General features: G+C 63.2%; 5 protein-coding genes across 5 annotated transcripts; 2 read left to right on the top strand and 3 right to left on the bottom strand.

Moving 5' to 3' along the window:
• Positions 1 to 881: 881 nt before the first annotated feature.
• On the bottom strand, positions 882 to 1,369 carry RHTO_00619 (uncharacterized protein; the record flags this gene model as incomplete). Its single annotated transcript, XM_016414303.1, has 3 exons — positions 882 to 1,104; positions 1,165 to 1,204; positions 1,294 to 1,369. The coding sequence occupies 3 exons, from the start codon at positions 1,367 to 1,369 to the stop codon at positions 882 to 884; spliced, it is 339 nt and encodes a 112-aa protein (XP_016277310.1).
• A 2,084-nt stretch (positions 1,370 to 3,453) lies between these two features.
• On the top strand, positions 3,454 to 4,699 carry RHTO_00618 (Zn(2)-C6 fungal-type transcription factor; the record flags this gene model as incomplete). The annotated part of the gene is made up of 3 exons (XM_016414302.1): positions 3,454 to 3,516; positions 3,588 to 3,855; positions 3,924 to 4,699. 3 exons carry the CDS (start codon positions 3,454 to 3,456, stop codon positions 4,697 to 4,699), a joined length of 1,107 nt encoding a protein of 368 aa, XP_016277309.1.
• Positions 4,700 to 5,551: 852 nt separating this feature from the next.
• RHTO_00617 (transcription factor) lies at positions 5,552 to 7,217 on the bottom strand (the record flags this gene model as incomplete). Its single annotated transcript, XM_016414301.1, has 4 exons — positions 5,552 to 6,756; positions 6,825 to 6,941; positions 7,005 to 7,099; positions 7,162 to 7,217. The coding sequence occupies 4 exons, from the start codon at positions 7,215 to 7,217 to the stop codon at positions 5,552 to 5,554; spliced, it is 1,473 nt and encodes a 490-aa protein (XP_016277308.1).
• Positions 7,218 to 8,414: 1,197 nt separating this feature from the next.
• On the top strand, positions 8,415 to 9,101 carry RHTO_00616 (uncharacterized protein; the record flags this gene model as incomplete). Its single annotated transcript, XM_016414300.1, has 1 exon — positions 8,415 to 9,101. The coding sequence occupies one exon, from the start codon at positions 8,415 to 8,417 to the stop codon at positions 9,099 to 9,101; it is 687 nt and encodes a 228-aa protein (XP_016277307.1).
• Positions 9,102 to 9,360: 259 nt separating this feature from the next.
• Positions 9,361 to 11,740, bottom strand: RHTO_00615 (T-complex protein 1 subunit epsilon; the record flags this gene model as incomplete). The annotated part of the gene is made up of 8 exons (XM_016414299.1): positions 9,361 to 9,491; positions 9,772 to 10,090; positions 10,171 to 10,335; positions 10,392 to 10,854; positions 10,915 to 11,198; positions 11,283 to 11,362; positions 11,424 to 11,556; positions 11,699 to 11,740. 8 exons carry the CDS (start codon positions 11,738 to 11,740, stop codon positions 9,361 to 9,363), a joined length of 1,617 nt encoding a protein of 538 aa, XP_016277306.1.
• Positions 11,741 to 12,134: the final 394 nt, after the last annotated feature.

Raw genomic sequence — 12,134 nt, 5'->3', positions numbered from 1 at the left:
ACCCTAACCCTAACCCTAACCCTAAGAGAGTGCACAGAAAGCAAGTCAGTGCAAGGGAGAGTTGAGGGAGCGCCTTTGAGCAAGTTGAGGGAAAGCAAGCTGCTCGAGTCAGGCTTCTCCTCCACCTGACTTCTCCTGCTCTTCTACCTCCTCCGCAGCACTTTTTGAGACCGTTCTCAACATCTCAGTGCAGCCCGGCCCCAGCTAAGCGAGCTGTACCTACGCTGCCCTCCTCTTGAGCCTGAAAAGCGAGACCAAGTCCGGAACACCCTGCCCAACTCGCCCTCAAACACACTGTCTCGGGCAGCGCACTCCCTGCGCTACCAGGAAGCGGAAGAACTGAGTCAGCAGCCTGGAAACTGAGAGAGCTGGCCCAGTCCCTCCTCCCCTGCTTCTTAGCCAAGTCTGAGGGAGAGAGACTGGACTGACAGTGTGGAGAGAGAGCGACACCCCTGCTCTTGAAGTTCACTTGACGACTTTGTTGAGCCTGTCTGGAAAGCGAGTCAGCCTGTTTTGGAGGGGAGAAGGAGGAGAGGGAGTGGTCAGTCTCCTGCTCTTCCTGCCCTTCTCACTGCCCCAAACTGCACCTTCTCCATCCCCTTGACCTTGAGAGAGCAACTGAATCTGTGGGAAGCCGCACAGAGTCAGTTTGAGAGCAGAAGGAAGGGTGAGAAGGTCCGCTGCACCTGGCGTGAGCGAACTTGCCGCCGAGGCCGCGCCCTCTCGCCGCAGCGAGCCCCAATACCCAGCGAACAGCCAGAGGACGCCCGTAGCGAAGACTCGTGCGGCTGAAGCAGCTGGAAAGGGTGGAAAGTGCAAGCGAGAGCGGAAGCGCGAGAGAAGAACCCGTAGGACGAGCTTTCGACCACAAAGGACGGGGTCTAGCGACGGTCGTAGCAGAACACAGAGGCAGCGAGCCTGAAGAGCTGCCTCGCGAAGCTCAAGCGCGGACAAAGCGAGAGAAAGGGCGGGCGAAGAGGTTTGGGCGAAAGGTCTTGCCAGGCGATAAAAATGCTGCCGGGCGAGCTGTTGCATGTGCGGCGTGCGGCAGTGAGAAGGGCGAGAGTGTTGGCGAAGCGGATGGAACCGGAAGGAGCGCAGCAGCTAGCTGCGAGTCAGCGACAAGTCCCGAGCGGAACGAAGTTCAGCGAGACTTGGACGCACTGACAAGCCAGCTGTGCACGTTCGAAGGGCACCTGTGAGCCTGTACGTGCGAGTAGAGCGTGTTAGCGGTCGTACAGACCCAGTAACGAGAGCGGGAAGTGACGAAGGAGTGAATGAGAACGGACGGACCAGAGGAAGTCGTCGCTGAGCGGTAACCGCTGCTGCCACGACGGACGAGCGCGTCAGTACAGTACTCTCTACACATTCGCCGAGCGCCGGACCTCCAGCTCCTCTCACACCGCTTGTGGGTGTCCTGGCGAGGAGGAGCAGCTGAACTTTCCGCGCCCGTTTTCCGCCTTTACCCTCGTCAAGCCACAGCCTAGCCCTCCGAAGACCCTATTGACTGACCGTCCGCATGTCGAACCCCGACCTACGCCGCGTGCGAGCCGAGTTGAACGAGGAAGACGCACCGGAACTTCGAGGTCGAGTGATGGCGGTACGCGGCCGCGGGTCGGGCAGGCGAGGTGAAAGAGCGTCGAAAAAAGCGGTAGCAAGGGAGTCGCAAGCCCAGCGGGCCCTCCTGAGCGGAGTGAGGGTCGACGAGGAGGACGAGGAGCGACTCGCGAGGAGGGTTGGACTTGGCACGCTCACCGCTCTCGCTCGGACGGATGCTAGACGTTATCGAGCTGATGCATGCTCTGCTTACGATGACGCCCGGTCTTCTCCCAAGCCGTCGCTGCTGTCGCTCGCCCGTCTCCCCACCTTTCGCCCTCGGTGACTTGCTCTCAACACCTCACGGCGCCGCCTGACAACGGCGCACAGACGACAAGGTGTCTCTGTACACTCTCTGTGCGGCGAGTGCGGCCCGCGCAGGCCGGGAATGGCGAGGCTGAGGTGCGTCGGTCCTTCTTCCCCTTTCAACGTCGCGTCCGCTGATCTCGGTACTCGTTGGTGGCAGACAGATAAGTAATCCTGATCGTTAAGCCAGTAACGCTTCCGGATCACGCCCGGAGTAGATTCTCTCGATCCGGCATTCCCGACATCTTCGCCTGTCCCCTTTCCTTCGCCAACTTTCACCGACCGCGAGATCCCTACTCGACTCGCTCAGCAGACGACATACTGCCCCCGCATCAATTTGGCGCATGACTCGCCTCGCCGCCTGCGTCGAAACGCCGACTCTACTCGCCTTCTTCCCGTCACTCTCTCGTACTTGGAGATGAGCTACTCGGACGTGCTTTCTCCGATCGATTCGACTTACAGCACGCCCGCAAAATCCTCACGACGCAGTATCGCCGGTTCAGACTCAGGCGGATCGACACCTCCGCCTCACCACGCGACCTACCCTCTTTCGAACCCCTCCTCCACGCTCAAGTCGACGACTCCCCCCTTTAGCACCCTCAGCCGGCACACATCCGACTTACCAGCGTACTGCTGCACCACGTGCAACTCCGCCCTCACGCCCTCCGTCAACGAATCGCCCCCAGCCACGCTCAACGCGATTTCTCCCTTCCGAGGAACTCGCTCCTTCACCCAGCTTCGCCCATGCCGGATACAAGCGCACCTTGATGCGCTATGAAGCGTCGCGCCTTGCACGCACGACGGTCCTGCTTGTCGTGTGCTTTCGCTGTCGGCCCGAGGACTTTCGCGTTCTCCCTCGGCTCCTTCTTCGGTCCCCAGGTCTTCGACGCACGACAACTCTGTCGCTTTGCTGCAACGTCACGACGAGCAGTCGATGCCTTCACATTCTGAGATGCTCGGCAGCCGCCTCGGTCGGTCGCGAGGAAATCTCGTTTCTCTCGTGCTCGCTTCCGCCTGCGAAGGACGGGTGCCGGCCCAGCCACGACGCTCCTCGCTCGAGTGGTGACATCAGACGCGGCCACGGAGGCGTGGAGATGAAGCTGCGCGCGACGGACTCGCCTGACAAAGCGGCGGATCCGCCCGCCTCCACTGGCGCAACTCCACGTCCTCTCGCCCGAGCGCGTGCGCTAAGTGCGCTCGCAGGGCCAGCGTCGCACAGAGGAGTCGTGGAACTCGCGCGCGCGACACCTCTTTCAAGCGGGGCAGATTTCCCGAGCGACGTCCTCGTCTGGTCCGCGCGATCTCCTCGGCGGAAAGGCGGCATGATCTCGTTCCGCCGCGCTGACTGGATGCGCGGAGATCAACACAGCCAAATCGCGTAATCGCTGACACTCTTTCCATTTCGAGGCATGCGCGTTTCGCTCGTCGGGCCACGGCCTGGCGCGCGGAGGTTTGCTCGGCCCTCGCGACTTCGTCGAAGAAATCCCGCGAGCTGCTTCCCTTCCCTCTCGTCCTCCTCCACCACTCCTTGCGCACGCCCTGGACGCAAGAATGACCGCGACACCGACGTCCAAACACATCCTCCAGAAGGGCGCAGCGTGCTCGACGTGCAAGGTGCGTCCGTGGATTGTCCGCCCTCGCTTCCTCGCGTTCGTCAGCAGCTCATCGTCAGCCCGCTCTCGCAGGCTCGCAAAGTCAGGTGCAACGCCGCCAAGCCCGCCTGCGACGCATGTCGTCGCTCAGCACGCTTCAGGGGAGAAGACCCTGAGCTCGTCGTCTGCAGCTACACCGTCGGACGGCGGTGCGGAGCGGGAAAGGACAAGGAGAAGGAGACTCCGAAGCGTTCGCGCTCGACGGGGCGGCCAGCTCGCGACGTCGACGTCGTCGTTGCGTCGCCTTCAGCCGAGGCCGCTGCATCCGCGACGCCCGGACGCAGCGAGAAGTGGATCGAGTGTGGGTCCATGTTTCGCGACTTTGCGCGGGGTCATGGAGGCTGACCTCGTCGTTTCCTCGCCTCGCAGACGCATCAAACCCTCTGCCAGCATTGCAGGAACCTGTACCACCGCTCGCCATCCCCCAGCAGTTCTTCCTGCCGTCGCCGGCGTCGTCCTCTTCCGCCTCCTTCGCCTCCGCCTCCACCCCCGCCTCCTCTTCCTCCTCCTCTTTCCCTTCTCCCGTCCTCGACGCCGCACCCACATTCGAGCAACGACCACAACGCTTCAACCTGCCCGCGCCCATCCCCGTCGCGCCGTTCTCGTCGACGCTGCCGGCCTTCCTCGGTTTGACCTCGCCCTCGTTCGGCGCCGCGTCTCTCCCGTCAAAGCAGGCACCCGAGATCGACGCAGCGACACTACTGCAACAGCTCGACGCGGCGTACCCCTTCGTCATCGCGACTTCGCCCGAATCTTACGCCGCTCCTCTCCCCGATCCTCACTCTCCCGTCTCTTCCGCCTCGCTCTCGTCCTTCCACTCGGGAGAAGATGCGTCCTCGACGTACTCGTCGGTGTCGAGCTCGCCCTTCTCGCTCTACGACGACCTCGACTTTGCGCTCGCGCTCTCGAACGCCCCCTCGTACCCTCCTCAGCCAGCGCCTTTCAACGACTACAAAACTCTGCCGCTCTTCTCCGCGCCCCCACAACTAACATACGACGCCCAGTCGCACCCCGCTGCGCCGCTCCTCCCCTCGACGGCGTTCTTCGTCGACCACTCGAACCCGTTCCTCCCGACCGCGCACGACGGCGACAAGACGCTCGCCCTCCCTCTCTTCGGCTCGACGCCGGCGTACCAGTGGTCCTGATACGTGCTTCGTCCTCACCTGTACATACACCCTTCGCGTTTCCCTCTGTGCATACTCCTCACATGTTGTCTCTTTTCCCCCCGCTCCCTTCCCCTTGTCTAGATCCTCCTCCCTCGCTATACCCATTCTCGATAGACCTCTCACGAGTAGTAGCCGGCCAGACTTGGCAACACATCCCTTACCCTTCCACCGCTGCTTCGCAAAGCAACCTGCGGAGGTTTTGCCTTCCCTCCCTTCCGCCGCGACTCGATTACTCATCCCGCTTGTCGTATGTAAGCGAGATCGTGTCGCGAGCGGAGAGACACTCGCTCGGACTTCGCACTCTACGGCTCGACGGGCGGACGGCATCCGGCCATCCGCAGCTTCCTTCCCTTCCTCACCCTTTCACGCTCGAAAGCCCTTCGTCACGAAGGATGACTGAGACGAGGTTGTCGTCAATCATGATAGAGATCGGGCGGCGGAGCATCACTTCGCAAAGAAACGGGACCCTGCGAGTCGACGTTCCTCCGGAGATAGAAACAGCAGCGATACGCTCGCCTCCCTCGACGAACGGCGGTACGATTCTCCGAATCTCGATGGGCGCGAGTGCAAGAGAGGCGACAAGTTTGCATCGAGGAGAGCGAGCGGTAGTTGTACGAGTTCAGGATTGATGCGCCCGCCCAGAAAGAACGGGGCTACAACATAACGAGTGACCGCTATGTACACGTGCGAGGCGAGGCGAGGCGACAGAGTTGTGAAAGGCACATCTATGTATCGGTTGTCGAGAGTCGCGAGTCGGGACGAAAGGCGAAGCGAAGCGAGTTTATGGGGAAAGAGGAGGGGAAAGTCGAAGGGGCAAAGTCGGAGACGCCGTCACGCAAACTGCTGCTGGAAGTACTGCGACCCTCCGCCGTTGACGAACCAGCTCGGCGTGCTGCTGGAGAACGTCAACCCGGGGCTGGGGAGGTGGAACGAGCCGGTCCACTGTTCGCCCAGTCCGGAATGGTGTTGCTGCGTCGCCTGGAAGTGCGAGTCGCCGCCTCCGGTCGAGGAAGAGGGGTACATCTCGCTGACGGAGAGCGAGCGGAACGGCGTAGGCGGGAGACCCGAAGTCGCTCCTCCTCCCGCTTGACCGTACGTCGAGCTAGACGACATCGGTCCTCCGTGTCCGCTCGCTCCGACTCCCGTCCCAAGCGAAGGTGTCGCCGGCGCGCCCGAGAGGTACGGCGGGAAGCACCCGTCTGGAGCGAGCGAAAAGTCGTACGACGAGGTCGGGAGTTTCGCGAGTGTCGAGGGCGTCAGGACCGACTGCATCGCTCCTGCGAGCTCGTGACTCTGCTGCTGCTGCGAGGGGTACACGCCGCCTTGGGGACCGATTCCCGCACGCTGCTGTTGCGACGGCCACCCTTGCGACGGGACCATCGGCGCGCTCGCCGTCGCGTTTCCCGCACCCACACCCGCTTCCGAGATGGGTGCGTGAGCGAGCGGAGCAGGCGAGGTGGTGCGCGAGACGGCGGGCGAGACGACCATGCTCGGATGGGGCGGGAGCGAGATGCTCATCGCCGGGGCGTTCAGGCGGCGCGAAAGGAGGTTCTTGGCCGAGTCCGTCGCAGGGGCGGGTGGGCAAGTCGCTGCGTGCGTGTGCATGGGGAAAGTCGACTGGGAAGGCGAGACGGAAGCGGGAGGTTGAGGATACGTCGCTTGCGGGACGAGGTTGGGCGGGGGAGGCATCCATGTCGCGGCCGGGTGTGCGACGGGCGGAGCGAGGTGCGAGTTCGTAGGGAGGAACGCGCCGGCGAGCGAGGCGGGTGCGGTCTGGTAGTGAGCGGGAGCGGCGACGGGCGGGAGCTGGAACGAGACGGGCGGGGGGAGCTGGAGCGACTGGTCGGGCGAGTTCGACAACTCGCCGCCCATTGTCGACTTGAGCGAGGTCGTCGACGACGCGGGCGAGATGATGGACCCTGCATCTGCGCCGCCCGTCCCGGCGAGCGAGTCTGTCCCGGACGAGCCAGACGACGAGGTCGACGCGAGCGAGCGGGACGATCCCGTCGAGCGAGACGTAAGCTTGCGGCGAGGGGCTAGCGAATCGAACGCGGAACTTGCGAGGTCAGCAACTGTCCAAGGGGCGGGCAGAGCGGGAACGCACCGGGCCCGACATTCGGGTACACCTCGCCGTTGAGGGTGGGTCCGCCCTCCTCGCTGCACAGTCCCTCGCCGTTGAACGCGCAGTGGGCCTGCGCGAGGTCGTGGCCTTTGAAGCGGGCTGTTGGCGAGGGAAAGGTGAGCGAGGTGGAGGTTCACACAAACGGCGACAGCGCGGGCGCACCTGTGCGCAGGCACGACGTGCAGGCAAAGACTCCAGTCGCAGGGTCGGGCTGCCCGCTGCAGCGCACCTTGCGGGTGAAGCAGCGATGGCAGGCGCTGTGTTTCGATGGCAAGAGAATGTCAACGGCGCGCGAGAGAGCGACGGCGTGCGCGCTCACCTCCCTCGAGCCAACGGAGGCCTCGCAGCCTCTTCTGGCGTCCTCTTGATGGGCATGGCGTCGCAGGCGAGTCTGGCGAAGGCGGCGGCGGAAGGGAAAGGCGGAGCGAGGGATCGTCGAGCGGTCTGGGGACGAACGGTGTTGGCTGTCGCGTGCTGGACGGGCGCGAACGTCGAGGCCTGCGTGTATGATGGGCCTGGCGTCGTTCGCTCGTCGTCGAGTGCGCTGTCGCTCGTCAACCGGCGCACGCTCGTCGGGCGACGATTCCGTTCTGCAGAGCTTCTTGCTTCCTCGTGCTGTGCCTGACACAGACCCCTGCCAGTCTCAAACACGATGACGCACCGAACGGACTGCTCACACCGCGACACGCGCCCAGATCGCACCCGCATCTCTCTCTCCCATTCCCACCGTGCGAGCCTCGCTTGCATACTCGAGTGATTCTGGTACTCGCGAGGAAGATACAGCGGAGAGGATTGGGCTGCAGAACACCTCGCTCCGCTTCCTCGAGCGACCAGGAGCTCGGTCAAGACGCCAGCAGCGGCTCCATCCTCGGGAGCAGCTCCCTATCGCTAATTCGATCGTGCGTGCTTTCCATCAAGGCTGGTGATTGCGCCTGAACCAGCGGCAGAGGCGGCGAACGGAGGTGGCTGGCAAAGCGACCCGCCTCCTATCCTTGGCGACGACGACGACGATGGCGCTCTCTTCTCGCTCTCTTCCTCACTCGCACGCACGCACGCGGTGGCGCAAAGTACCGCACAGGCACCGGCTGCCGTTCCAACACGGACGAAGGAGCAGAGACTGCCCGCCGCTCTTCGATCTCCCTTCCTCCTCCCAGATTCGCAGAAGCTTGTCATTTGCGCTTCCTTTTGGACCCTGGCCTTGTCTCCCTCGCACTGTCTCGAACAAGCCAAGCCCGGCTTGCCCACCGCGATTCCTCCTCGAGGGTGTGTGTCCTCCGCTCTATCCAGATCCGCACGCAAGACGGACCGCTGACCTCGCCCACTCTGATCGTCCGCTCTTGCAGATCTACATCGAAAGTCGACGCTTGCCCTCTCTCACCAAGATACCGAGCGCGCCCCGAGTTCCCGATACCTCCCCTGCCCTCGTCCTGCTCCTCTGGACTCTGCCGATTGCGCCGCCTTGGTACTGGTCCGCGACCGGCTCCGACCTCGCACCTCGTTCGTCCCATTCCTCCTCGACACCGACACACGACAACGACCTCGATCCCTCCTCGACTCGGGAAGCCGCCGTCCATGTCCGCCTCGCACTCCGACACTTCTCCCGCCCCGCCCGCTTCCTCCTCCTCCTCGGCGACGCTCCCGCCAGAGCAGTGCCTCACCCCTCCGTCCGTAAGGCGGAGGGAAGCCCGCCTCGCGCGTTGCGCAATCGCAGCCTCCAACTCTGGTCGAGGCGGAGCGGAAACCGAGACCGCCGGCGACGACGGGACTCGGGAGCGCCGCCCTCGGACAGAGTACGCAGCGGAGGAAGTTCAAGCTCGTCGGGTTGGGCGGAGGCAAGCGGAGCGCGAGGGATGGAGGGGATGGGAAGTCGAAGCTGAGGGGTACGACGGGCAGCGGTGGGATGAGGGGGTGGTGAGGGCTGATGGTACGGTGGATTGGGCGAGATTGGAGGGTGCGACTGTAGGAGGTGAGGCCGCGGGACTGGAGCATGACGTTCTGGCGCTCCCGACCGCCGATGACCCGCTCTTCCTCCGCGACTCGCTCGACTACGACGCCCAGCCCGCCACGCTCCCTTCTCCGCCCTCGACGACTACCAGACTCGGTCTCGACTCCCTCCCACCGAACACGGTCCCGCTCCTCCTCTCGGCGCTGTACATCGCCTTCCGCGCGCTGTACCCCGCCTCGCGCACGTACCGTCGCACGCGCTCTGCTGGACAGACCGGCGTCGAGGGCAAAGTGCGCATGGGGTCGAGGGAGTAGGCCTCAGGGAAAAGGCGAGGGTTCCTTTCGTTTCGCTGTGCATGTTGACGTCCTTCGTTTGCGGTCTTGTATCCTCGTTTCGTGTAGCTCTTACGACTTTCGTTGACGACGTTCTCCAGCCTGTAACGACGACTCAGTCTGAACGACGAAGCAAATGGTCCTCGCCCTCAAACCCGACGAGGTACAGCCGAAATGCGAAGTGTACGATTGCGAGCGCGCCTACTCCTCCTCGTCCGCCGGTTTCCCCGACTCGATTCACTCAGTACTCGTCCGCCTGGCCTTGAACTATACAATCGTCAATGCGCAAGCACAGGCGCGCGAGCTGTGTTGCGAGGAGCAACTGGGATTGTTTTGATTTGAGAGGGTCCACCACGAACTGTGCCCTCATGTCTGCGAGCGCCGAGGCGGGAAAACGTCGAAAGGGGCGGCGGCGGAGGTCGAGTGTTGAGGTGAAGGCGAAGTTTAGGACGAGCCGAAGTCGAGGTCGAGGTGAAGAGTCGAGACGAGGCGAGGCGAAGGCGCGAAGTCGGCGGGAGAGGCGAGCCGCAGAATCGAGAGGCAGTTGAAGTCGAGTCGCGGAAGAACGAAGAGAGGGAGGAAAGAGACGGCGGAAACATCCTACACCGTCAGCAAATCGGGGGCCAATGGGTAGCCAGAGTTCCGAACGCACCGTTGTTACCCTTGCCCAAGCAGTCGACGCCCAACCTCGAGTTGCCCTCGGTGACCTGCCTACTCTTGACCTCAGCCAGCGTCTCAATCGGCGCCAATCCCGAGTTCTCCGCGAGCGCAAGCGGGACCGCATCGAGGGCGGTCGCGAACGCGCGCATCGCATACTGCTCGATCGAAGCGACCTTGTCGGCCTCGTTCGCGACGGAGATGGAGCACGCAATCTCGGCTGCGCCTCCGCCGTAGACGACGCGGTTGTCGCGGACGAGGTTGCGGACGACGCAGAGGGCGTCGTGGAGCGCTCGCTTGGCCTCGTCGACGATCTGCGCGCGGTCACACCGATCAGCACGGCCAATGAACCAGCAAAGAAGGACGACGTTACCATCTTGTTCGACCCGCGGACAAAGACCGTGACGGCCTTCGAGTTGGCACAGTCTTCGATAACGAGCATCTTGTCCCGCGTCGTGCCGAACGAGACCTCGCGGACGACGCCGGCGCGGCCGAGCTTGGCGGCGGAGAGGTCCTCAAAGCGCGGGACGATGCGGCCGTTGGTCGCGATGGCGATGAGCTGCACCGCGGTCCGGGTCAGCCAGACTCCTCATTAGGCCAGACGTCCGCACGCACCTCGATCTCCGGCCCGCCGACCCACCGCACGGCGGGGAGGTCGTTCTGCATGAGGAGGTGGTTCGCCTCGTCGTCAAAGCCCCACTGGCAAATGACGAGGTTCGCGCCAGTGTCCTTGACCTGCCTAATCATCGTCTGGAACTTTTCCATCTCGTACTCCTGAAGCTTCTTGAACTCTTCGACCGAGGTGATGTCGAGCTTGTGCTTGGTCTTGGGCCGAGGGGGCTCGAATGGGCAGGTGAGGATGGCGAGTTTGGCGTCGGTGATGGAGCGGGGCATCTGAGGGTGCGACATGTCCTTATCGAGGAGGACGCCGCGGATGAGAGTCGTGTCTTCGAGCGAGCCGCCGACTTTGCCGGAGACCTTGATGAGGTCGAAGGGAACGTCTTTCCGGTCGAGGTCGGCGACCGAGAGGACGGCGTCGACAGCAATCTTCGCAAAGAGGTCGTGGGCCTTGGAGACACTGCGGGAGGGACTACGTCAGCACGACTGAGCGAGCCAGACGCAGAATCGCGGCACGCACATCTTGCTGCCCATGCTCGTCTGCGCAACCTTCAACAACTCGCCCGTCTCCTCCCTCGAATACGGGATGACGTCTCCAATCCGATCCAGCTCTGCGACCGCAACCGCGCACGCGCGGTCGTACCCATCGGCAATCTTGATGGGGTGGATGCCGCGGTCGAGGAGGGCCGAGGCGTTCTCGAGCAAGGCGCCGGCGAGGACGACGACGCCCGTGGTGCCGTCGCCGATCTCGTCGTCCTGGGACTTGGAGAGCTCGACGAGGAGTTTGGCAATCTCGTGCTCGACCTGCAGATTGGGATCCGAGCCAGTAGTAGAAGGTCCGCTTGTCAGCCAACTTTCGCAAAGCGCAATGTCGGAACTTAAACGCACCTGCATCTGCCCCATGATCGTCGCGCCGTCGTTCGTGACCGTGATATCGCCGTCAGGGGAGATCATGATCTTGTCGAGACCTGTCCATGCGTGCACCCCTCGTCAGCCCACTTTCTCGCGCCAGGGGACAGCTGGGCGCACCCCGGGGACCCAAGCTGGTCTTGACGATGTTGGAGACTGTCCGGGCGGCGCGGATGTGCGACTTGAGCGCTTCGAGGCCGTGAAGGCGGGTTCGCTTGCCCTGGTCGCGGATGATGACGAACGGGCGGCCGTACTGTGGGCGTCGAAATCAATCGTGGGACGCAGAATGTATCGTACGGGCGAGGAGAACCGAGGAGGTAGTCGGAGTCGGAGTCGAGGGAGAACAACGGTTGGTCAGCTAGAGCGAGATCACAGGGTTCATCAGTCGTACGCACCTCATCCACCGCATACTGCGCGTTCTGAGGCAACCCCTGCATCGCGACAATCCGGTTCGAGGGTGGGAGAGTTGGTCGAGAAGGGAGATGGGGAGAAGGAGGGAGTCGAGGTGGCTCGAAGGAAAGGCGCTGCTGGTCTGCGGAGCCACGAGTCATGTCAGCAGCGTTCTCTAATTGTCCTCTACTCGTCTCGGGCTTTCACCATGCCCCGCCAGCACCTGTTGTCGCGAGCGGTTCGAGGGAGCTCGATGCGGGACGAGGATGAACGGGGACAAGGCGAGGGGGCTAGAGCTGGTCACCAGTGCCCCCAGAAAGTACTTGAACTCACATCTGAGCGCGTCCTTGGTCTCCTGAGCGAGTTGTCCGTCGACGAGATGAAGCGTGCGAGGACGAGGTGTGGGTTGGCAACCGTCGCGTCGTTCTCTCGCGCTGTTTC

Source organism: Rhodotorula toruloides (genome assembly GCF_000320785.1).
Source record: "Rhodotorula toruloides NP11 unplaced genomic scaffold Scaffold1, whole genome shotgun sequence".
Lineage (NCBI taxonomy): Eukaryota > Fungi > Basidiomycota > Microbotryomycetes > Sporidiobolales > Sporidiobolaceae > Rhodotorula > Rhodotorula toruloides.
This window is presented reverse-complemented; position numbering and strand designations above follow the sequence as displayed.